This window comes from Engraulis encrasicolus, chromosome 6 (assembly GCF_034702125.1).
Source record: "Engraulis encrasicolus isolate BLACKSEA-1 chromosome 6, IST_EnEncr_1.0, whole genome shotgun sequence".
Classification (NCBI taxonomy): Eukaryota; Metazoa; Chordata; class Actinopteri; order Clupeiformes; family Engraulidae; genus Engraulis; species Engraulis encrasicolus.
Genome location: NC_085862.1, coordinates 21,206,816 through 21,234,122, shown reverse-complemented (window position 1 = coordinate 21,234,122; position 27,307 = coordinate 21,206,816). Strand labels below are relative to the sequence as shown.

The 27,307-nt window shown below is 42.2% G+C and overlaps 1 protein-coding gene across 2 annotated transcripts in view; it reads left to right on the top strand.

Moving 5' to 3' along the window:
- impact (impact RWD domain protein) overlaps positions 1–24,272 on the top strand; it is a 71,671-nt gene extending 47,399 nt beyond the window's left edge. For both annotated transcript variants that reach the window (XM_063200885.1, XM_063200883.1), the window contains 4 exons: positions 4,449–4,522; positions 8,184–8,274; positions 13,896–14,030; positions 23,297–24,272. In XM_063200885.1, the coding sequence (XP_063056955.1) occupies positions 4,449–4,522; positions 8,184–8,274; positions 13,896–14,030; positions 23,297–23,356 (360 nt within the window). In that variant the 3' untranslated portion in view covers positions 23,357–24,272. The remainder of the gene's footprint in view (positions 1–4,448; positions 4,523–8,183; positions 8,275–13,895; positions 14,031–23,296) is intronic.
- The last annotated feature ends 3,035 nt before the right edge of the window (positions 24,273–27,307 follow it).

The following is a 27,307-nucleotide window of genomic DNA, read 5'->3' as shown; positions in this document are numbered from 1 at the left end:
CACACACACACACACACACACACACACACACCTTGCCATCACCACTCCACCCCCAATGATGTGTGTGTGTGTGTGTGTGTGTGTGTGTGTGTGTGTGTGTGTGTGTGTGTGTGTGTGTGTATGCGTGTCTACACACGAGGAGACTGGAGAGGTTGTATTTTTCTTCCCCTTTCTCCTTCAATAATCTCAGAGGACCTTGTCAAATGAAATGTATTAAACCATGACCATTCAGTGGGCCTAATGCTTTGAATTTGATGGGTGGAAGCAGGAGGAAGAGGGCATACCCTCAAGTTTTAATGAGTGCAAAAGGGCAAATGCAGCACTGGCGCGCGGCGCCCACGACCACGTAAATGCATTTATTGAGGAGCAGCAGACCCATGTGTGCGACACATAATTAAAACGCTGCAGTGCAGTCTGTCAACGATGTGCGGTGCCCACTTCTTTACTAACACTTTGATGAGCCGCGGCAGGTGTTCCTCTTGAAGCGTTTCACTCACCTGTGGGTAAATGTAGGTAAACGGCGCTCTTCATGGAGGCCCAATCTCCTGAACTAGGTATTGGCAGCCCAATATTTGTGACAGGCGGGCAAACACGATTACATTACTCTGCAGTGCTTTCTCTTTCATCTGTGCAGACAGAACTTGACTTCCTGCTGGGGGTGGTGGAATGTGTATTTTGGGTTCGCCACATGGAAGCGTAAACTTGTGGTATTTTGGAGGCTGAAACGATGTTCGATTAGCAGGTAATTGGGGATTTAGAAGAGGGTTCTTCTCTGTGCTTGAGGACACTCTAATGTGGCTGAGGGTGCTCTGAGATAGGACGGCAAGTGAAATGACAAAGCACCAGCTGTAGACAGACTGATATTTAACTCCACCAAGGAGGTTATGTTTTCGGTCGCATTGGTTTGTCTCACTGTCTGGCTGCTTGTTTGGATAACTCAGCAGGATAACTCAGAAAGAAAAACAGGACTTTCCTCTTCACAGACAGGACTTGACTCCCCGCTGGGGTGGCGGGGGGGTGGGTGTGGGGGGGTACTTCGGGTTCGCCACGGGGAAGCGGAAACTTGTGGTATTTTGGGGGCTGAAAAGATGCAATTGGGGATTTAGAAGATGGTTCTTCTCTGTGCTTGAGGACACCCTAATTTAGCTGAGGGTGCTCTAAGATACAAGTGAAATGGCAAAGCACTAGCTGTAGACAGACTGATATTTGAGTTTGCTTTGAAAACCAATCAGTCTGAAAGATGCAGAAAGCAACTTTCATGGTGATATGGGGTTGCTTCAATAATACAACTCCTGACATGTTTTAGGGGCAAACCTTATCCTGTTTCTCCCATAAAAAGAAAAAACATCTCACCTGTCGATAAAAACAAGTCTGTTGAAGAAATCAAATGGCTTAAAGGTTGTAATCAGTATACCCAGTTAGATTGAATGAAAATGCCAAACAAATGCAATTTCATAGTTGAATATTATTTTAGTTTGATTTTAATGTGTTGGTGTGAAAAAAGATTCACCTCATCAGCTCCTAGACCCGAAGCCTGTGATGATGTACGCTGGTCCAAATGTTCAGTGATGTAGAACAAATGAAGGCAAGGGGAACAAATACTGTAGAAGTGAATACAGCTTCTGCTCTAACAAAGTAAGCAAGGTAACAAAGCATAACGTGTGGGAAAATGCATTTTTGGGACTGCGAGGCATTGAAGAGAAAAGACCCACAGCAATCTTGTAGTGTTTTTGAGGCTGAAAAGATGTAATTGGGGATTTAGAATAGGGTTCTTTTCTGTGCTTGAGGACACTCTAATGTGGCTGAGGGTGCTCTGAGATAGGACGGCAAGTGAAATGACAAAGCACCAGCTGTAGACAGACTGATATTTAACTCCACCAAGGAGGTTATGTTTTCGGTCGCATTGGTTTGTCTGTCTGGTTGTTTGTCTGTCTGTCAGCAGGATAACTCAAAAAGTTATGAACAGATTTTGATGACATTTTGTGGAGTTGTTGGAAATGACAAAAGGAAGAAGTGCTTAAATGTTGGTGCTGATTCGGCTCACGATCTGGATCCAGGAATTTTTAAAAAGATCCTTCACCATTGCGGGATGAGTGACCACTAATTGCAGGACAGGGCACATTTTGACATTCCAGTTTCTAACTCCACAAAAACAATGCAGAAAGACTTGACAAAAACTAGACTGCCTGTGCAGTCGCCTTCGACTGCTTAAGGTATATCCCCGAAACGCGACGCTTCCAGTCTCCCATCATTCCTACCACTCCCGTCCACCATTTCGTAAACGTATATGATACATACAGACGTGACATGACGTGCATAGGCTTAAAACCAAACGACTATTGTGAAAATGAAGCAGAAAATGGGGCAAATGGTAATACTGTTTTAATGGTTCAGTGGATATACCACATTAGGTACAGTGTAATAACCAGTGTAACAATATTTAATACAATGTAATACCAGTGTAACTCCGTCATTGTTTTACTTACATCATGTGTTTGTGTGTAAGTGGTATTACATGGTATTGCATATTGTTACACTGGTATTACACTATATTACATGGTATTGCATACTGTTACACTCGTTATTACACTGTACCTGATATTGCATATTGTTACACTGGTATTACACTAGTATTACATGGTATTAAATATTGTTACATTGGCTATTACACTGTACCTAATATGGTAGATTCACTGAAATGGTGAACCATTAAAATAAGGTGTTACCGGGCAAATCAATCCACCCAGAAGTTATGGGCCAAATGAAATTCCGCCATTTTGAGAGTGTTGTCTTCCGAACTCGAATCAGTTCATGAACCTACCCTAGAGCATTCACACACAAAATCTGGGACAAATCCATCCATCCGGTCAGTAGTTATGGCCTTAACAATAATTCGGCCATCTTGAATTCAGCCATCTTGAAAGTGTTGACCTCCAAACTCGAATCAGTTCATGAACCTACCCTAGAGCATTCACACACCAAATCTGGGACAAATCCATCCACCCGGTCAGAAGTTATGGACCAAACAAAAATTCGGCCATCTTGAATTCAGCCATCTTGAAAGTGTTGACCTCCAAACTCGAATCAGTTCATGAACCTACCCTAGAGCATTCACACACCAAGTCTGGGACAAATCCATCCACCCGGTCAGAAGTTATGGACCAAACAAAAATTCGGCCATCTTGAATTCAGCCATCTTGAAAGTGTTGACCTCCCAACTCGACGCAGTTCATGAACCTACCCTAGAGCATTCACACACCAAATCTGGGACAAATCCATCCACCCGGTCAGAAGTTATAGACCAAACAAAAATTCGGCCATCTTGAATTCAGCCATCTTGAAAGTGTTGACCTCCAAACTCGAATCAGTTCATGAACCTGCCCTAGAGCATTCACCCAAAAAATCTGGGACAAATCCAAACATCCGTTCAAAAGTTATCGCGTTAACACGAAAGACCTTACGCGGCGGCGGACGCGGCGGACGCGGCGGACGCGGCGGCGGACGCGGCGGCGGCGCACGCAAAACCATTACATCCCCGACGCTCCGCGTTTCGGGGATATAATTAGGGTGTAACATAGTCCAATGTTCTATCAAACAGCTTCTTTGGCGGAGGTCTGCACTCTCTGAAGTGCATTTCTAGTTGAGTTTGCTTTGAACATCAGTGTGAATAATGCAGAAAACAATTTTTATGGTGATATTGGGTAAGGTTGTTTCAATAATTCAACTCCAGACATCTTTTAGGGGGCAACCCTAATGCTGTTTCTCCCATACAAAGAAAAACATCTCTCCTTTCAATGAATGAAGAAATCAAATGGCTTAAAGGTTGTAATCAGTATGCCCAGTTAGATTGAATGAAAATGCCAAACAAATGCAATTTGGTTATTATTTTAGTTTGATTTTCATGTGTTGGTGTGAAAAAAGATTCACCTCATCAGCTCCTAGACCCGAAGCCTGTGATGATGCACGCTGGTCCAAATGTTCAGTGATGTAGAACAAATGAAGGCAAGGGGAACAAATACTGTAGAAGTGAATACAGCTTCTGCTCTAACAAAGTAAGCAAGGTAACAAAGCTTAACGGGCGGGAAAATGCATTTTTGGGACTGCGTGCGAGGCATTGAAGAGAAAAGACCCACAGCACACACGGCCAGCCCTCACAGGTTGGCTTTTCACTCCAAACAGGCGGCCAGAAAAAAAAGAATCCACCAACTGATAGATGTGGCGGGCAGCATTGTCTGGCGTGGTGTGTCTCTTCCATTAGCGTGTGGTAAAAGCATCCCTGGGCTCCCTGAGTTGAATATTAATGTCAAGGCCTTGTTTATGTTTTTTGGAACATGAATTTCCCCTTGGGGAGAAATAAAATGTATATCTATCTTACTGTTTTCTGTCTTACTTTGGTTGCAGATTTATTTTCCATCTCACGCCTGTTCCTTGCTGTAAATGTGTTTCAGGTTCGACTGGTTCTGGACAAGCTGTATGAAAATAAAAAGATAGCCAGCGCCACTCACAACATCTATGCATACCGGTATGGGCTTTTGCTTTCTCTCCTGTCTGCATTTGTATGGCAAAGACCTTTTCATCACACATTTTCATTGATTTTTGTAATAATTGTTGTTGTCATTGGCTTTTTTTGCTGTTTCACATTATGTTTCTATGACACAATCTTGAGCACTTTTTAAAACGCTGCCATCAGCTTGTTTTTTCTTCTACCCTGGGCGCTTTTCAAAAGTTTAGAACATTTCTACTCTCCCAAGAAAAACACCCTACATCATGTTTTTTGTCTGATGAGAAATGAGAGTTTGCAACAGACTTGTAACTTAGCACATGGGGATTAAAAAATGTTCAGTCCTGTTTTGGGGAAATTAAACACTCTGCCGTCTTTTCATCTTTAAAAAATGCTCTGCTCAGGTGTTTTCTGTAATTAAATAACTACCAATGTGAACATCCCTTAGAGTGCATTGCCCACAAATAGTGCGCTGTCAGAGCCAAAATATAAAACTGCCCCAGTACTAAAGCAGTGGTTCAACTGGGTAGAAGGCTACAAACATAACATAGAAAGATGATGGAATGCTTTCATGTCAGGGCTTTTCAAATGTGTCTAGTTTTAAGATTTAAAAAACATTCAGCCTTGGAGGAAAGGTGCTGCCTGTCTTCAGAAAAAGAAATGCTTTCTCTTTCATAAAAGTTGTGAAACTTAAGCAATTTATTTTGTCTTGGTAGAGACCTGTGCTCTTTCCTTGTTGTTTTTTTTTTCTTGTTTGTTTTTTGTCTATGATTGTGGGTGTAAGCCAGGGATTTTGTCTTTGTTTATGGCAGTGGTTCTCAACCTTTTTTTGATCAAACGGCCTCTTGACCTCATCATATGCCTGCCAACTCCCCCCTTAGTATTATAAAATGAAACAGACTTGTCCCCCCATTTGCAACTGAGTGCACCCCCTCTTCTTCTCAATGCCCCCCTAGGGGTCCATAACGGCCCCTGGGGGGCTGTAGAGCCCCCATTGAAAAACAGTCTATGGGAATGTGTGGAGGGCATAGCATGGTGCAATTGTGCATGCATGCATGCCTGTATACAAGTGTGTATGTGGGTAACATGCCAAGCGCTCTCTTGTGTTACTCTGTGAGCAACGGCGTGTGTTCTTTGGGTCAAAGAGGACAGGCTTGCCATACCGTAGCTTGGCTGGCAGGCGTGAGTCATCTGGAACAGATTAGCCAAATGGTAGGTGACGTTGACATTCAGAACCATCACGGCTGAACAACCAGTCTTGCCTACTTAATAGGTTCATATTTTAATGCCACTTACACAAAATGAAGCCTCAATAAAATGTATATGTGACCGTACGACTCCGAAGGAGGAGTAAAAACCCTGTCTAAGATGATGATAAGCACACGCTGTCTGACAGAGCCGGCATTACACAGTAATGTGACTGAAAGAAAGTCTTTGTTCTTCGGTCCTTTTCAACCTCTCATGAAAATAGATGCATGCATAAATTCACCAGCCACTTTATTAGGGACAACTTCTTAGAAGCGGGTTAGACCCCCTTTTTTCTTCAGAACTGCCGAAACTGTCTGCAATAATACTCAGGTAGGCTGCGGCGTTGCAAGGATTCTCAATTGGTACTGTGGGGTCCAAGAAAATATCCCTAACACCATTACACCAACAGCCTGAGCAGTTGATACAAGGCAGCATGGCTCCATGTGTTCATGTTGCTGACGGAATATTCAAGTCAAGTCAAGTAGGTTTTATTGTCAATTTCTTTACATGCACTGGTCATACAAAGAATTTGAAATTACATTTCTTGCTTTCCCATACAGACATAGACTAATCTAGGTAAGGACATAGACAGTATAGACATAGACAGTACTTATACATGGACTTAAGACAGTATGGACATAGACAGTGCTCATACAGACATTTAAAGTGCAAGACTGGACAACAGAAGACTTGTAGAGGACATACATTAAGAGGTATTTGTTGTGCTTTTGTGCTTTTCCTAAAAAAAAAAAAAAAAAAAAAAAAAAAAAGTCCTTTATAGCGTTCTGACATGGTAATAGTAGCATTTTGAAGAGAAAAAAAATAAAATATTAAAGAGGTCTGTCAAGTACACCAGCAGCAGTGTGTGTGTGTGTGTGTGTGTGTGTGTGTGTGTGTGTGTGTGTGTGTGTGTGTGTGTGTGTGTGTATGTGTGTGTATGTGTTTAGTGCAGGTAGAAGGTGCGGTGTGCGTCTTGTGTGTGTGTTCGTGTGTCTGTGTGTGTGTGTGTCAGTGTGTGTATGTTTGGGTTTAGTGCAGAAAGTGCAGTGTGCTTGTGTGTGTGTGTGTGTGTGTGCGTGTGTGCGTGTGCGTGTGCGTGTGTGTGTGTGTGTGTGTGTGTGTGTGTGTTTTGAGTTAGTGCAGGTTGAAAGTTCAGTCACAAGTATAGTAGTGCAGGTGGAATGTTCAGTCGCAGATATGGTGGTGGGGGATGGGGGGGGGGGTTGTCAGTGGCCTTGCTGGCTAGAGGCTGACAGTGGAGGGAGAGTGGGTTGAGTGTTCAGCATCTTGATCGCTTGGTGCATTGTGCTGCTCGCCAGCCTGGTGGTACGGGAACGGAGGCACCTGTACCTCTTTCCAGAGGGCAGGAGGCTGAACAGTTTGTGTGCAGGGTGGCTTGTGTCTTTGATGATCATCAGTGCTTTCCGGGTGAGGCGTGTGGTGTAAATGTCCTGCAGGGAGGGGAGTGGTACTCCAATGATCTTCTTCGCTGTGTTCACAACACGCTGGAGTGTCTTCCTGTTTTTCTCCGTGCAGCTTCCTCCCCACACTGTGATGCAGTTGGACACGACGCTCTCTATGGTTCCTCTGTAGAATGTTGTCATGATGGAGGGTGTAGCACTTGCCTTCTTTAGTTTGCGCAGGAAGTAGAGACGCTGATGGGCCTTCTTCGCCAGTGATGTAGTGTTGGTGGTCCAAGAGAGGTCGTCGCTGATGTGCACTCCAAGGAACTTGGTGCTGCTCACTCTCTCCACAGCATCGCCGTCGATGGTCAGTGGTGGCAGTTGTTTTTGGACCCTTTGGAAGTTGACAACAATCTCCTTGGTCTTCTACCCTTTCCATATGAGTGTCGCAGCAGAAATGTAGTCTCCTCAGTCCAGGCAATGTTTTTCCCTAAAAGTACTCTACTCTACTCTACTCTACTCTACTCTACTCTACTCTACTCTACTCTACTCTACTACCTAGTGTGGTCTGCTGCTGTAGCCACATGTTGTTTGTTCAGAGATGCTCTTCGGCATACCTTTGTTGAAAACGTTGCACACGAGTTGTAAACGAGTTGTAAACGAGTTGTAGACGAGTTGTAGACGAGTTGTAAACTAGTTGTAAACGAGTGGTTGAGTTACTGTTGCCTTTCTATCAGTTCGAACCATTCTGGCCATTCTCCTCTGACCTCTGGCATACAGAATTACCGCTCCCTGGATATATTCTCTTTTTCGGACCATTCTCTGTAAACCGTAGAAATGGTTGTGCGTGCAGGTGTGCGCAAGCGCACACGCACACACATACACACACTCCCTTAGACCAGATCACTCCTTTATATATATATTATTATTATATATTATATATTATTATATATTACTATATATTATATACTCTATATTACTATATTACTATATATTATATACTCTTTTGGTGCTCTTCATCTGTTGTGTAGGATACACTGTGAGGATAAGAACACCTTCCTGCAAGACTGTGAGGATGATGGGGAGACGGCCGCAGGAGGAAGACTACTTCATCTTCTACAAGTACGTGTGTGCGTGTGCGGTTGCATATACTGTACTTCGAATGCTATATAGCTTATAGCATATGCTTCTGAAGTTCAATTATCATCACTTAAATACGAGCAGTTTAGAAAAGTTTTTTTAAAGGATTTAATGATGCTTCCCATCACCACACTATTTCGGTAGTGTTTTCTTTCTTGTTTTTAATAACAAAACCAAAATAACAAAAAAAAACCTTAATTGACAGATTAGGGTTATGCGTCATGTGTTTGTGTCATGTCCATGTGTTCATTAGAGGCTTGTTTGCCTCTACATGATGCCCGCGTGTCTAGAAAAGCACTCTAATAAGGCCCCATATTTATCTTATTCAGTCAGACCATATTTGGCATGATGTGACGGTGCAGAGACAAAAAAAATCGTATTCCTCTTTTGGGGGTCCTTATTAACTGGGCTGAGATGAATTTGCAAAGTGCGTGAGATGTGTAAATGGATCAAAGGACATTTCAGGCAGTCACACTCCCTCAGCACTCATCTTACACACACAAGCTCTACACTCATCTTATGCACAAAAGCACTCCAATGCTCTCCTTTTCGCCGCATACTCTGTCTCTCTCTCTCTCTCTCTCTCTCTCTCTCTCGCTCTCTCTGTCTCTCTCTCTCTCTCTCTCTCTCTCTCTCTTTTCCTCTCTCTCTTTTCCTCTCATTATATCTCCTGTTTGTCTCTTTGCCAAGAAGCCCACGCTCTATATCTTCATCTGTTAGTCACCCTGGCAGAGTGCAAAGGAAGAGGAAAAAAACACAGCAGTTGGAAGCATGGAATAAGACTCCTGTTGCAGCATATTTTAATCGTGAATGTTCCCAAGCCTTTTTTACATGACCAGGATCTACTGCATAAAAGTTTTAACTATCTGCTCCTCATCCTCCTCATTCTGCTATCCTCTCCTCACCTCTCAAATCTCTGATTATGCCATCTCTTGTGCTCAGTATCTCTGCGTCATCCCTTTGATTCCATTTCCAGAAGCATTAAATCCAATTGCTGAACATGCAATTCAATCCAGCATAAAGTATATGAACCGCTGTGCATTGCAGTCTATCTATTCTCTCTCTTTAAAAAAAAAAAGAAGACGTCTGTTCAGAAGAGTATGGTATTTCAGAAATCGTGTGTTGTACTGTAGGTACTGAGTCAGAAAGCATTTATATTTTTTACTAGTTTTCTACATTTTAGCTGTTTTAAGCCTAGCCACCCTGGTGTGGGCTGGTTTCTGCACCAGTTGAGCCAGGAAATTCAGTGCTTGCCCATAAGTTCATACCATTTATACCATTCCGATATATAGTACCTGTATATACTGTAACCCGGTAGTGTGCAAGGGCTTTGCTTCTCCACTATACAGTACCTGTATATAACCCGGTAGTGTGCAAGGGCTTTGCTTCTCCACAAAACAATGTCACAGTTTGGGGAATAATGCAAACAGGCGTACATATTGGTTGCCTGAGGTACCCTGTGCATGGTAATATCCCCCTCAATGCTCTCCTCTTGTGTATTCCCTCGCCCCCACACACTGCCAGCTGAGGCATTAATGGAATGCCGTTGTGTGCACTGTGTGTCTGTCTGACACAGTGACTAAAACGGAACTTGCAGTTTGAGGATGCATGTGGGCACCTGCATAGTTCTCTGTGAGTCAGAAAATACCGACACTGCAGAAACTGGGACGCTTGTCTATTTTCAAGCTAAACATTTTTTTACCAGGTGCATTTACACTTTTCTAAAACAAGCCTTTATAGTCTAGAAATAGACTACATTGTCTAGCTGGAGAAAGTTTTGTTGTGAGGGTGATTTCTGTCTCATCTGAAGTGTGACAAGACATACTCACCTGAAAATGGACAAGTGAAGTAAGGTTCCTAACGTTTTCATTTTGCACAATGCACTGAGCAGAGCAGTGGCTCCTATGGTTTGTGTACTTATACCAAAGACTTTCAATATGGTAATCAAAATTAATCACACCACATCACCAATGCAACAAAGTGGGATCAAGTCCCATCTCCTAAATGGGTCTGACTTTCCATTGGGCACCATTCATTATCCTAGTGCCCTAGATTCCTAAAGGGGCATGGCTGCCATTGTATTATACTGTATCTTAGTGGATTCCACTCCTTATCAGTCGTCTCTACCTAATCAATCGTCTCTATTTGTACTTGTTGCGTATTGTTTGTAGCCATAGCAGCACAAGCCAGGAAAGCAGAGTGTTACCATCACTAGACCACACTCTACCTCGGCCAGGAAGCAGCACCACTGTTTACAATATGTTACATTACACTTGTGCTACTGTTTAGTCCAAAGCGACTAACAGTTATTTTAGACACAGAGTATTGGTTACAGGCTCTGGAGCCATGTGGGGTTAGGTGCCTTGCTCAAGGGATCTGATCTAAAGGCCAGCGTTCTAACCATTTGGCCAGGGCTGCACGGTGTTGTTGCACTTCTTGATGTCTTTAAAACAAAACAGTTGAAGTAAGGTGACTAGAGTGTCTCTGCTGGGTGTTCCTCTGACGTTTCTTTGCTCACATGGTGTCATAATCATGGAATAGGGTCATGGGTGGGCGCATGCGTACATCCTACCTCTCAGTAGTGCCGTGTGGCGAGTTTGCTTTTAGGAAAAATACCATTTTATGCAAGTTTCATGGAAAATAAAGAAGTCTAAGTCTGAAATATATTTTTGGTTCATGCATTCTCAAGTAAGAATTTTAATAATGGGTAATAATCGTAGCCCTATTTCAATTGTATCTCATTTCCGTCTTTATTTCCTTCCTTCTCTCTACACAATCTTTGCCTTTTCACTTTCCATCTGTTCTCTACTTCCTCCTCCATTCATGCTAAGATTCCCCGGCTTCATTTAACGTGGCCTTGAATGCAGTGGCTTGTGTTTTTTGCCGGGGAGCTGACTATTGCCAGTGAAGTTCCTTCACGTCCCTCATTCAGTCTCAAGATGAAAACGGGCAGATGGCACAGACTCCCCCCCCCCACTGCCTCCCTGCTGGCAATTTACCAGGACCCCTCACCCCACTGAACATCAGCAATTAGCAGCGTACTTCTCCTCCCCCCAACCACACACACACACACACACACACACACACACACACACACACACACACACACACACACACACACACACACACACACACACACACACACACACACACACACACACACACACACACACACACACACATCACCACCAGCACCACCACATCCGGCTACTGACACAGTGTGATTGACAGTCAAAATGGAAAACTTTTACCAAGATTCATTTAGCCATTTGTGATTGTTGTATTACACACAGGCCATCCCCCTCTCTTCATTAACATGCATGATTTTTTTTCCTGTGGATGAGTCACACAAGGTTTTACTCAAGGTTTTGTTCAAAGATATTGACATACGGTAACAGGTTTTGCAGTATTAACATTAATTGAACTTTTCAACAAGTTGACGCATGCTTTTGTAAGAAAGTCCATTTTCTTGTCTGTTTGTCAGTGCATTCATTTCACAATGTTAACCCATGTGAAAGCACAAAATATTGTGAAATAAATTCTTTTGATGTGAAATTAATTTTAAGTTAATTTCACACAAAATAATGCCTGGGCTTTGTAGGCCTTTATTTGACAGGAAAGTGGAGGAGAGAGAGAGAGAGAGAGAGAGAGAGAGAGAGAGAGAGAGAGAGAGAGAGAGAGAGAGAGAGAGAGAGAGAGAGAGAGAGAGAGAGAGAGAGAGAGAGAGAGAGAGAGAGAGAGAGAGAGAGAGAGAGAGATATGGATGTAGGGTTGGGAAATGACCCCGGTCGGATTCGAACCTCGTTTCCCATGGGCAGGTAGCCCATATATGGCACCGGTCCCATAGACTGCACCTCCCAATTTCACACAAAAAATTATGACAGATAATACCGAAGTTCTCTGCAAATGCTTTCATACTTACTTTGGGTTTGTTCCGTAGTACATACACCATGTTTCAAATTCCCTGGTCTCAAATTGCCTTTGTTGTGCTTGTGTGTCTAGTGTTCGTCTTGTGCGTCAGAAGTCAGGGGCGGAGTGGGGGGACTTTTCCTACCGGGAGAATTTTCCCCTTGGCGGCCCTTTAAAAAAAAACAAAAAAACAAAGCGAACAACATGGTTTCCTAACCAAAAACACAAAGACCACGAAATCTGCAGTCGTAGGCTACTACATGTGGACATTAGTGTTGTCAAAATATCAACCTGAAGTGGAGGATTGTAGCCTACACCTTGATGAAATGCACAGCCAGTGGTGTAGTCTAGGCCCTACGTAAAACGCAGGTAGGCCTATAGGCTAGGCAGCCATTTCAAAATTTCAGGGATTACAGTATACCCACTCAAAATTGATTGATCCATTATTTAGAATAGCACAAATATATACAGTATACCCACATCAAAAAATGCTCAAATATACAGTATACCCCCTTCAAAAAGTAGACTACACCACTGCAGCCATCATCACAGTCCAAAGCAATAGAACTAGTTGCAGGTTAGGATACATCATGCTACTGTTCCATGCAAATGTGCACTCCACTGTCATTTTGACAGTTTGTAGGCCTATTGAATTATCGTTTAAGGAAGACAGGATGAGCACGGGCACAAGGTTTTGAGTGTGGGGATTTTTAGAAGAGTAGGCTATAGCTTACAAAAAGTATGTCTACATTGTGCATTAAACCCACCATATACAGCAAATAAGCCAAAGCTAGCTACTTCAAAGCACAACCATAAGTCAACAAAATGTATTAAACGGTGTAGGCCTACCTTTAAACGCTGTCTTCGTTGCAGCAAATGTCTTTGTTTCTTGCAATCACTCCACTTTAATCCACAGTTTAGTCTACACACCCAGCACTGGTCACATCAGAATCTTGTGTGGTAATTATTTTGTTCCATTTCTTCAGACATTACATAGGCTACATCCTAAATGTGCCACATATAGGCCTAAATATATGTATGATAATAATATTATTTCGAGTATAAGGAGATATACCGGACCAGTAGTTCTAACAAATCAATGCCATCAAAACAAAACTGCGTCTGTTAGCTGCAGTTCTCTTCCTTACCACTTGGTGGTTATGTTTCTGTTCGTAACCCAAGTCAATAACCACAGAGCAAGTGAATCTGGGCTGGCAGACTGTAAACTGTAACAGTCATGTGGAAATTGGAAAATAAATCATAACTTATTAATATTTCCATCCTTTGGTAACCAATCTAAATAGCACAGGTTCTTCAAATACTGAAAACGAAACTGTGTCACTAAGATCTAGTAAACTTCCGCGATATACGGTGTATGGAAATTATCAGTAGGGAAGGGGTGTGGCCAATGTACTGTTTTACACCGTCAGTGAGGTATTGCCGTCTGGTACACCGTATAAATACCGGCTAGTCAAGCAAGGTTGGATATAGTACTGCGGAGAGTAGGAAACCAGCGCTTGTCGAGACATTCAGGAAATTTCAGGGCCGGTCGAGAACGCATAGCGGTCGCATTATTACATTTCACGGCCGCGGCCCACCGGGACAAGTCCCCGATCTCCCGATGGCCACTCCGCGCCCGTCAGAAGTGTATTTTCCTCAGACGTCCTGCAATTTCTTTTCTTTTCTTCCCTCAGATTCTGGATGTGCGTAACGTGCTGGTCGTGGTGACGCGCTGGTATGGGGGCATTTTGCTGGGCCCTGACCGCTTTAAACACATCAACAACCGTGCCAGAAGCATCCTGGTCCAGGAGGGCTACACCGACACTCCGGTAAGGGGCCCCAGAGTGGGGCATAGGCAGGGCAGGGGGAACGCCAGTCAACTTCGGGTAATTGGCCATTTGCACGTGTGCCAGGGATCAAGTCTCTGGCATTTCATTTCGTCATGTCTCTTTTGTCTTTTGTAAGAATTCAAACACTTTTGGAAGAATCAAGGAGAAAAAAAGACAAATTAAATATTCCACACTTAATGCCGCAGGCAAAGAAGTGATGTTTTTTTTAGTCCTACTTAGAGCACTCCTTTCTGTATGTGGAAAAGGCTAATAGAATTTAAAAGTGAGTTTGACTTGTGGTGTAGCACAGCCTTGGCTGCTTAATGGAAGTTTAGTCCTCTGCATGCGAGACAGTGCTGCATTTTCACAAAGTAGATGAAGATGGATGGATGGATGGATGGATGGATGGATGGATGGATGGATGGATGGATGCAGGTGTGCGCGCACACACGCACGCACACACACACACACACACACACACACACACACACACACACACACACACACACACACACACACACACACACACACACACACACACACACACACACACACGCACGCACACACACACACACACACACACACACACACACACACACACACACACACACACACACACACACACACATTCACAGACAGGGATGGAGAGAGAGAGAGATTTACTTATACTGAAAGAAATGAAGAGTTAATGGTTTCTTGGTCTAGCTAGGATATTCACCAATAAATATAGTTGAGTCGCCAAACCACACACCAACTGAAACCTGAGATGCATGGCTGCAGAAAAAACACGACTTAAGTGCAATTATGCCCTTGGTTTTAGAGACGGAATATGGAAAAGCAGTGTTTCATCATGAAGTGCAGGAATAGAGACACTGACAACTGAACACAGTAAGACACGCTAGCCTGTTGTCGTGCCACGAAGACCCACTGTGCTGTCTCCAATAATTTGCATGAAAATGAATGGCACGAGCAAGCACAAACACAGGGCTAGACCCTTTGGAGTGTCACCATTAAATTATGCACAAGGGCTCTTTAGGATGGTGGGGATCCTGGCAGCTGAGGTTTGGGCCCCAGGGTTTCCACCTCTCCTCGACGGGTCATGGTTTCGGAAATTGCTGAAAATAGAAGTCTAATCTGAACAACCAAGACAAATTAACAACTTATGTGTTTGCTTCCGGAAGGAAGATCATTAGTATTCCATCAAACAGGAAATGTGTCCTTAAAAGTGTGCATTTTTAAAACTAACTGAAGTGTGTCTTGAAGTACCATGAAAAGGGCTGTACAAAACACAGATTTATTATTATTATTATTATTATTATTATTATTATTATTATTATTATTATTATTATTATTATTATTATTATTATTATCACCCCTCCAAAGTAATAAATTAACCCTTATGGGTATACCCCCTGTCATGTACTTTATGCAAACGCTTAGTGCACACTGTACTCACCAGCTATTGGCCTCATACTACATGTTCTGATGCATTTGAGAGCTATTTTTAAGTGTTTTGACATGATTTGCTTCCTTAGATATCAGTCATATTAGTTAATTACCCATTCAAAAGATACATGTTCAAGCGTAACTTACTGTTTAATACAAAGGAGTTTATATATTGCCCATGCTCACTTCACCATGTGACTATGTGACCGCCACTCTACTCCTCTCTGCCTATGCAGTGCTGAAGGCTTTACTCTCATGTAAACTCAAGCCTGGCAGCCCGGGTAGCACTTTGAAATCCCCATGATAAACTCTTGAGCCACTGCCAGTCATCATTTTATTTAGTCTAGCTCTTTCCAGTCATTGCTGGCAGCTAAAGTGGGGGATGTTTTGACAACCATCTTGATCTGAGGGAGCTTGTGTTACATTAGTCAGACCCTTCAAATGAGGAAACCGTAAACCCTTCTTTAATGGAACTGTATTAAATGGCATTCTCTGAATTGATTGCATGTACAGTAGTGCTCATAATAATAGCAGTGCTTTTACAAAAGATAAGTAAATGTCAAAATTCTTCAAATAAATTGTACTTTAATGAGCAAAAAATGCTTTAGAGACATTGTACATCCACTGCACACTCTATTTCAAAGCAAAAAAAAGAAAAGAAAAAGTAACTCAATTTCATATGGAATAAGTCCTGTTGCCCTATGCTGCAGAGAAAATTCCCTTGAAGTGAATGTTTCAACAAGATAATGAACCCAAACACTCCAACAAGCGAGCAAAATCATGGTTCCAGACAAACAGCATCCAACTGATGGAGTAACCAGCACAATTCCAGGACCTTCATCTCATCGAAAACTTGTGGACTGCCATAGAAAATGCTGTTCATGAAGTAAAACCCTGAAATGCAGAGGAATTGTGGAATGTAGTACAATTAACCTGGGCTGCAGGACCCGTTGACTGTTGCCAGACTTTGATCGACTCCATGCACCACAGATGCGAAGAAGTTATCAGAAACCATGCTTATGCAACAATGTATTAGTTTAGGATGCTCAGCAAAGTTCAGTTTTCAAGAATTTGTTCATTTGTACTAGAGATGTACAGGATCCAAGATCCGGTTCCGGATCCGGCAGGATAATAGGGTTTTTCAGACTATCCGGATCCGGTATCCGGCAGTTATCTAAAAATCAGGATCTGGGGCATTTCTACTTTTTACGTAGCCTAGGCTGCATGGAGTGAAAGCCCTTTGGAAGCGGCCGTTGAAGGCAGTGTTGCAGTAAGCCAATGAGTCTTAGAAATAGTTTGCGCCAACTTAATAAAAATGGGCCCACGTGTGCGAGTTGGCTATGTGTTTCAACCCTTTCGTAAGATCCGGTATCCAGCAGTGGATCCGGTATACGGCAGGATCCTAAAAATCAGGATCCGGTGCATCTCTAATTTGTACGGTACATATTTGAATTTCCAAAGACAGATTTCATTACTGCTATTTGTTGAACATTACATTTCTTCACTTTCTGTGAAATATAAAACTGAATTATTTTTCCAATGTTCTTGCTTTGAAATAGAATATGCAGTGAATGTGCAGTGTCCCCAATGCATTTTTGCTCATGAAAGTAGAATTTATTTGAAGAATTTTGACATCTACTCACTCTTTGTAAAGACACTGCTATTGTGTTGAGTACTACTGTATTATCAAGCTGATATTAGAATAGTGTTGTATTTGCAGCTAGTTTCCAATTGCTGTGACATTAGTACTCTTTAGTATCTATTTGTCAAAAAGCCACTGGTTTTTCCATAGAACGTATCCAACTCCAAACCGTTCCACCTATTTCACACACTCATTTCACTCCTACCACATATGCCCTTCCTAGGTTTATTTATCTGATTAAATTCTGATCACAAATTCTTCAGCAGCAACTGTGCTCCTCCCCAGGCAGGCAAGATGTTCAGCTGTTGTTGTGAAGCATGAAAGTAATCATACAAACTCCCAACAGTGTACACGCTGATGTCTGCAAATGAGAAAAGATATAGAACGTCAACTGACAGTTACAAAGAAGGAGTGCTGCCTTTGCTAAAACTCTAATGGCACATACACCCAACAGAGAGCTCTTTTGAAGTGAGCGCCATCATATACTGTACACTGCTCGAAAAGAAACCATCACAACTGCCTGTGTTGTTCATTCAGCACAAGCTGTTTTTGCCTGACAGCCATGAAGATGAAATGCACTACTGTGCACTGTTGTTCACGCTGAAGTTCATTTGTTTACTCAGCAGGAACATGTGTGTGGTCCTCCCTACCAACCGAGTTGAAGTTGAACACTGCTCCTAGCTTAATAGTGTTTTTTCCATGGTTGCTTGATTCTAAAAAACAAACTCCTGTGGCTGCATGGCATGAATTAAATACCAATACAAAGTGAATGTATAGGAACAGTTTAATTGGGCAAACATGCAGGGACAGTAGCCTTGAAGGCATGCGTACTGTATGTTATTTTTGTCTCTACTAGTTTTGGTGAGATGGTGATAATGCGGGCACCCTAATGAGCTCCGTGAGATGGGCTCACTACAGGCAGCCTCTTATCGCCAGGCTGAGACAACATGCTCACAGCAGCCCTGCCTAAAGCAACATAATTATCACATGATCAACAACTACTCGCACCCACTGGTGTGTGTGTGTGTACGTGCGTCTGTGTGTGTGAGAGAGAGGGAGAGTGTGTGTAAAACTCTCTAACTAGTCACCAATCAAACTGTCATCATGAATGCACCACAAACTACTGTAAGCTACATTATTATGCATATGCATGTTGAAAAAAAAATTGATGACATGTAGAATACCCCCCATAGACACATGCATACACACACACACACACACACACACACACACACACACACACACACACACACACACACACACACACACACACACACACACACACACACACACACACACACACGCACTCTTATCCCTTTGAGATTTGGTCTGCCACGATGGCGATGGAATTGGCTGCCGCAGAGCAGCACAAAGGGCTTGTTACAGTGCGTGGGAGGGGAGTCGACCCTCTGCCAGGTCCAGCTCCCTTTGCCGTCCTTCCTGCTCAGGCATGCCACGTGGACTGATTGCCAGGCTGTGTGCCTGCCGCAGTTTGCCATCGTACATTTGGCATGTTGGCAACCAGCAAACAAACACGGTGGCAGAGCAATCAAGGCAATAATATTCTAGCTGGGCTCGTCTCACTTTATTTTTTTCATTTCTTTGCTTGTTTGTATGATGAATTGCATGGGTGATTGTTTTTAACAGATTTAATGTGTACCTGTGTTCATTGGCATATTTTTAGGGGATGGTTGATAGGGTTGTAACGATACACCCAACAATAAATCAATCAAAATATCAATAAAAACTATGATATATCATAGGTAGAATAGGTTACACCAGGCTACTGAAATAAAAAGAAGTCTTAAAATAATAATGATGATGAATTAATGCTTAAAAGCACCATCACCTCATATCATAGGCTTGTTTTCTGGACTGAAGGGTAACAGAATAGGGCATATCATGATTCTGCCTTCTTGTACCGCAATACAGGTTTGTGGCTCTGCGTATCACAATTTCCCGATTCTGTACAATATTGTTATAGCCCTGGTTGTTGACACTGGGGACATGTCCATACCACTTTTGAAATCAGCCTCACAATTATATTCACAAATATAATGTTAATGTTCACCCTGGATATTTTGTCCCCATCACTTTTGAAATCAAAACCTACACCATGCCCTGTGTTCATCCCTCTGTATTGTTACATGTAGAGCTTACCCAAGAGGTCTCTCTGGAGGCGATGGGGAATGTCATCTGGTTGGAGTGACACCAGAAGCTTGTTAGGCAGCATGTTGCAGCAAGGACACACACACACAGGCATCAGTGGCAGAGTAGAGCGCTGTGAGCAGGTGTTTCACAGTGGTTGGCTCCGAAAAAGAAAGGACTAAAAGCACCATTAATGTAAAATTGCGCTACAGGTATACACCGCGTTCCACATTATTACGCAAATGACATTTTTTGCCGTTTTCCCAAATAATCAATAGAAATGACAGTCGTCATATTTTTCAAGTCATCAGCCATTATAGTACAATTTTAAACGTTTTTGAATGAACCTTCCAATGACATCGGTATTTTTTAAAATAATAAAAAACTTAAAATGCCCAAAATGCTCTGTTCCAATTAATTACGCAAAACAGTTTTGTAGTGTTGTAATCCAAATTTCTTTCTTTTTTTCCCATTTACATCAAAACAGTTGGCATTTGGTACCTTCAATACATTTCAATGTTCAAAACTTTGCTATAAGTTGTAACTGGAATGCTGCATTTAATATTGACATGGTAGTTATGGAAGCCCAGATATCCTTGCTGCTTTGATCTCAGCTGTTTTTTTTTGTTTGGTCGGGTGACCCACACTTCACTCTTCAATATACCCGTAGATTTACATGCCACGTTTAGGTGCTTTGGAGATGATGACATTCTAACTCACCAGACATAACATCCCATTCATTTTCAATGGGGTTTTATGTCTGGTGAGTTAAAATGTCGATACCACCAAAGCACCTAAACGTGGCATGGAAATCTATGGGTATATTGAAGAGTGAAGTGTGGGTCACCAGACCAAACAAACAAAAACAGTTGAGAGCAAAGCATCAAGGATATCTGGGCTTCCATAACTCCCATGCAATGCCCTGCCATTGACTTCAATGTTAAAGGCAGCATTCCAGTTACTAAGACAAAGAGGTTATCATCAAGTATTGAACATTGAAATGTAATTTAGAAGGTACAAAAATCCAACTGTGTTGATGTAAATGGGAAACAAAGAAAGAAATTTGGATTACAACACTACAAAACTACTTTGCGTAATAATGTGGAACAGAGCATTTTAAGTTTTTTATTACTTAAAAAATACCGTTATCATTGGAAGGTTCATTCAAAACCTTTTTAATTGTACTCTAATGGCGGATGACTTGAAAATTATGACGACTGTCATTTGCATTGATTATTTGGGGAAACAGCGAAAAATGTCAGTTGCATAATAATGTGGAACGTGGTGTAGAGAGCCAAGCACTGCTGCAGCTCGAGCTGATTGTAGTGGTAATGCCTGGCTGGCCTGGCGAGACTATAGATCGCCATCACACTCAGGAACACATTTCTGCCCATCGCCAACATGTTTCAGGAAAAGATGAAAGGCAAGACTAGATCCCAAGACTCAGGAATACATTTCTGCCCATCACCAGCATGTTTTCCAGGAAGAGAAAAAAGGGCTTAGACATCATAGATCCAGTGCTGCTTGACACTATGTATGTGAACCTTCCAGACATGGCCGCTGTTTTAGCTTTAAAAAATAATTTAAAGATAATTTAACAGAAATCCAAATCTGATTTGTAATAATTTGTAAAGCTCACTTTACAAATACTGGACACATACACAAAAGAGAGATATTTCATTATTTTGTTGAACAAATATGGATTATTTCAGACAACAGAAAATGTGTAAAAGTACACTATATTACCAAAAATATTCGCTATAAACCTGCCTTGACTGACATACTGTATGAACTTAACTGCCATCCCATTCCTAACCCATAGGGTTCAATATGATATTGGTCCACCTTTTGTAGCTATTACAGCTTTAACTCATTCTGGGAAGGCTTTGACCATTCTTCCAAAAGTCCAAAGCTGAGGTCACACAATGATGTTAGTCGAGAAGGCCTGGCTCTCATTCTCTGCTCTAATTCATCCCAAGGGTGTTCTATTGGGTTCAGGTCAGAACACTGAGCAGGCCAGTCAAGTTCTACCATACCATACCAAAGATTCTCTATTCTAATGCATTTAAACCGTCTCTGACCATACTCATCATCCATGTCTTTATGGACCTTGCTTTTTACACCGATGTACAGTCATGTTGGAAAAGTAAGGGGTGCTCTCCAAACTGTTCCCATTACATTTGGATGGGAACATGAAATTGTCCATCTTGTTTTGGTATCCTGATGCTTCAAGATATTTTTTGGACAGTTTTTGGATGACATTTCGAACAATTCCAACTGTTGCCAGTGTTGCAGGAACACTTTGAAACATGCCCCTTCCTCTTCCAAACCACCTCTCTTTAAAATATCTCTTTGTGTGTGTGTATCAAGTAGGGCTACATAATTAATCGAAAATCGTGATAAAGTCGTGAAATTGAAGTCGTGATTTCAATCGTCATTTAATCGTGGCAATAGTGACCTACCTTTGAGAGCGTCCTTGAAGCCAAAACATACTGACAGGCTGGTGTTTCTGGTCAGAAATCTGTCCACCTAAGTTTCATGCTATTTCCTGTACATAATTATTACAATTCATTTTATTTTGCTCATCCCGTATATAATTCAGTCTTGGTTATATTTCATCTTGTTATAATTTACAAAAAAATCTGCAAAAAATCAATAATCGTGATTAATAATCGTGATTACAATTTTTACCAAAATAATCGTGATTATGATTTTTTTCCGTGCAGCCCTAGTATCAAGTATTAAAGTGTGCTTTGCACTGTATATACTCCTTGATGCAAACACTCCTAGGTTCCTCACAGACTTAAAGGGACAGTTTGGTCAATTTCAACATGCAGTTGTATTGCTCACGCTACCCTTGACTTGTCAGTACCCGGTGATGCCACATTTTTCGGCTCAGCCCTTTCCGAGATATGAGCAATTCTAATGGGGGCAGCGTTTGTTTACTTTTTAAAAAAATGAAACATAGGCCAACTCCAAATATTTTCCCAAAAGGTACTGCTGTTTTCTAGTTGTCTGCTGATGTTTTATAACCTTTTGGATGTTTTTGGGAATAAATAAAAATGTTTTTTTGAAATGTAAACAAAGAGCTGCCCCCATTACAATGACCAGGATCTCGGAAACGGCTGAAGAAGAAGAAAAAAAAATCTCAGGCACTGACAAGTCCAGGGTAGTGTGAGCATTACAACTGCATGTTGAAATTGACCAAACTGTCCCTTTAATCACTCAAATGTTGACAGTCATGTACACCATGTGAAAGTGCAGCACTAGTGGCAATGGTAATGCCACTGCACTATGCACTGTAGTCAACCACAGTATTGTGTCAATATATCAGGCATACTGTATGTACAGAATATCTAGGTTGACAACTATGGAAGGCTAAGGTATCTATTGTTTTCAGTCTGTAAGGCAAGATGAGGCATAATAAAACAAAACATTTTTGTGGCACCGTACCACATTCATACTGCACTGAATGTTTTTAGACGAACACCAGTGGAGTCAACTGAGCCTATTCAGCTTTATTACATTCAGGTTGTGCCTGGGTTATACTTTACATCCTTTCAAGTACAAAAAGGGCAATCAGGAATGTAATTCAGGATTAATAATACTAATATGGCCAACAGCTGTGTAAGCTCCAAAGAGCTGCCAATCATGCCGCTCTGCTGTCGCTACATTAAAAGTCATGAGAGTTATCACTAATAAGCCACGGGCTGTGTGTGTGAAAATGGAGAAGGAACAAAGTCAGGCAGCGAGCAAAACAAAAACACACACACACACACACACACACACACACACACACACACACACACACACACACACACACACACACACACACACACACACACACACACACACAATTTGGCGTTCACTCAAAGCAGACAGACAGGAGAGACAGGCAGGCAAGCTGGCCAGCAGACAGAGAGAGAGACGCAGAGACACTGATGAAGTCACCTGGCGCTCACACACGCCTCGCATCCTCTGAGACGCCTGTTTACCCCTCTCCTCTGCCTTCTCCTTCTCTGCCCCCTAGGAAGAAGCAGCCAAGGGCGGAGGGAAGAGCAAAAAGCCCCGAGGCAAGAAAACAAAGTGATGACAGAGACAGGAAACCGAAGGTTTGTCTGTCCTGAACGCACGAAAACAAGCTGTATAGACAGCTGGATGGGAAGACAGACCGCTGGGACATGGAGACTGCTGTAAGGGGAAGGGGTGTGTGAAGAGGGTGGGGGTGGAAGGTACTGGGTACCGTATTGAAGAGCAGTGTCGACAAGAGTAATGATGCCTTGATTGACAGGCATCCCCGATGCTCTTAATGGGAGAATGCTGCCTGACGGATATAGGACCTGTGCTGATTGGTGATTGGCTGGCGGCCCTAATCCGTGCGGTCTCCAAAAGATCAGCCAGTGTTTTGTGCTGTGGACGCTACAGGTGTTGGTTGTCATATCTAGGTATTGAATGAAGTAATTGGTGCTGAGCACAACGCAGAGATGTGTTGGAAAAAATGATTATTTACATTGTAATTGATGGTTAATTGTACTTTGTCAAGAGAATTGAACTACAATTTGAAAGTCCCTGTAGTTACAGGTGTACAGTATATAAACATTATATGGAGTATATAATGTTTTCTCTGTAATTTGGGTGGTTGAGTGATGAAATAACGCAGGTGCTTGTGAAATAATGAGACTGACAATGGGGGGATACAAAGAAATAATCGTTGTCTTGATTATTTGTGATGGAAGTATTGCCCCAAAGGCTATTGTGCACATAGTAGACATGATGCAATGGTACTTTGCTGCTTGCATATCACATCTAACACTTGTACGCTGTCACTTACTGACAGATGGTGTGTAGAGGGCATAGTGGTGTATGTCGGCTCATAATGGCTGCCTTATCAACACTCAAAGCAGAACCTGCCATGTCATTGAAAATGATTGCTCTTATTTGAACTCTGTAATTAGTCACAGACAGACTATTTTCCGAGCTCACATTAAAGATCTTTTGTCACGTTATACATGTAGTCTCTCAGTCTTTTGCATTTTGTCACACTGATGATAAGCAAGTGGCATTGCCATTCAAGTTGCGCAACTGAGTATCACTGTTTCATTTTGGAAGCCTTTCCTTTTTCCCCTCCCACTATCTTTTCTCCATTCTAAGCCCCTTAAGTCAAATATTCCAAAGCAGTTCCATATAATGTCTTCCCTCTGAAGCGCTCTCGTCGCTGTAACGGATTCATTTACATATTATGAACCCACTGCGATTATAGCAGCTCCCACTCTACTTGCACTGAGAAACACTCATTGTTTTACATCACAGTTAACTTGATCACCACTATGATTATGATTTCTTTCAACCAGTATCTTTCCCTCACGTTCTTTGTATGGTCATGGTGGTTTCCATTTGGGTTTTATTTTCTTGTCAGGTGTGTTCACTATGCTTTCCATCCTCTTCATGATATTGCCTCATGCTCTCCACCTGCCTTTTCTCTCTCTCTGTGTGAAAGCTTCTGTTCATCGCTATACCGCTCTCCCATGCCCTTGTGGCCTGTGTTTCTCTAGTCTGAGTTGTACTCCTCCACGTCTGCCGCCTTCCCCAACCAAGGTACCCACATTTGATGAATACTAATCACTCTTTTTCAGCAGAGTGTTTTTCAGGCATCCAAGTAGAAATCACTCATCTCATCTCAATTCATCTTCGCCCTGTCTGTCCCACTACTTTGGCAGATTTGTTTTGCATGTTATCGTTGTCTTTGCGCTGCATTGTCAGGGAAGGAAATTGGGTTGTGTGCGCTGCATTAAAATGTTGCCACCCTACAAGAAAATCGTCATGGAGCTTTCGCACTGTTGAAGATGTTAAAAACTGATAAAATGCCTCAGTGATTTGATGCACTGTTTTGCTAGTGTGTAGGCTATCTCCATTTAACGCTGCTGAATAGTCATGCTCAGCATGTAAAGATGGTTCCGGTAGATTTCACCGTCCAACAGGTGAGACCTGACCTGGTGCGTGACCTGTCAAGTTGCCTGTTTATCTGTTAATATTAATGACTTTTGGTAGATGTATACTGCATTCCAACAGTGCATCTTATCACAAAGATCATAGGCCAGGGCATGCAGCCTACAGCCATCTCTGTTTTTGTCAATAACAACAAAAACAGCAGATTTTTTTGTTTTAAAACGTTAGGTTTTTAGCTGGGGTTTTAAAAAAAAAAAAAAAAAAAAATGTTTAACCTTTTTTTAGAAATGACACCCCAGTTGTTGTGGTCCAACTGTGTAATTTAAACTAAATTGCAAATCAGTTTAAATTTCCTGGCAGGGCAGGGGTGCCATTACTTACCAGTTGGACTTGTCTTGTTGATTGTAGCTGTGTGACTGGTCCTTCTGTTGACTCTTCTGCTGAAGGTGTCAGTAGGCCTATCCAAATGCACCTTTCATTATTTGGCCTTTGTCCTCTGTCCTTTTCTGTCGTTTGTTACCTGCTATGCTACATTTGCAGTACATGTTAGCTGCATAAGGTTTTTTTTTCTTTCGTAATCTCAGCAATGTAGTGCATTATACTGTAGAAAAAGAAGAGTAGAGTAGTAAAGATGTTTTCATCCCGATGGGAATTAGAAAGTTTAATGTTCTTGAAGTAGATGTTTTTCTTTTTTTCTAAAGTTTGACTAGCATTTGTTGTGATGCTACAGACAGGTCTGCTTACAGGGATCCAAAATAATGAATCCATTGAAATTGCTCATGGGTATTGGCTGCGTCAAAACAGGACCCCTGGGGTGGGGTCGAGTGAGATGCCTGTTAAGCAGGTAGGTGTGCCTGTCATTTTGTCCCTCCATGTTACTCACGAGTGAGGCCTCATGAATATTTAGGGGCTTTTCAGCCAACTGTGGGGTCTACGCTCTTCATATGAAGATCAAAGATGGCAGACAGGGGAACGGGATAGGATGGGATGAGAAGTGGCTTTCTGATGAAGTGTCGCTCACCTCTGGCCTGTTCTGTTGTCTGCCGTAACAGACAGCTGGAGAGCCAAATGAATGCAGCCTGGCAGCGGGTTTGTTCAAGCACTTATGGGGGGGAGGGGGGGAGCCATCAAGAAAGCACTGAAAGGGCCCTTTTGTCTTTAATTGCTTTAATATTAATCAAAGGTTTGTTTTAGCGGACTGCCTCTCGGCATACATCTGACTTTGATAGTAGCAGATCAGAGAGAAGGGGTAACTGCCAGCAACAAGTGACTGTCAACTTGGAAACATGAAGGAACACAAGTAGGCAGCTACCATGTTTGCAGAACAATGAAGGATGCTGAACAGTGATATAGAAGGAAGCTTGAACAACAAAGGCAGCAGTGCTATTCTACACAGGACTATATAGAGTCTTATGTAATGGCTATGTACTGTATGCACTGTATCTATGTGGGTCAGTGACGTTTCAGCTGTAGCACACGTCAGGATGGCGTAACGACAGCCAGTGCTTTTTGTTTTTTTGTTTTTTCACTGCAGCATATCGACCATTAATTACTAATACATTTATGGGCATTAGATGCCGTTGCGCTACCTGAAGTCTGACCATGTATGTATGCATGCATGTACAGTATGTATGCTCGCTATATTAACAAAAGTATTTGCTCACCTGACTTGACTCACATGAACTTAACTGCCATCCCATTTCTAACCCATAGGATTCAATATGATATTAGTCAACATTCTGCTAGTTTTACAACTTCAGCTCATCTGGCAAGGCTATCCACGAGGTTGAGGAGTATGTTTATAGGAATTTTTGACCATTCTTCCAAAAGCGCATTGGTGAGATCACACATTAATGTTGGTCGAAAAGGCCTGGCTGTCAGTCTTCACTCTAATTCATTCCAAAGGTGTTTTATCGGCTTCAAGTTAGGACTCTGTGAAGGCCAATCAAGATCATCCATACCAAATCTGTCATCCATCTCTTGGACATGGCTGTGTGCACTGGTGCATAGTCATGTTGGAGGGGGCCCACTCCAAACTGATCACACAAGGTTGGAAGCATGGAATTGTCCAAAATATTTTGGTATCCTGAAGCAT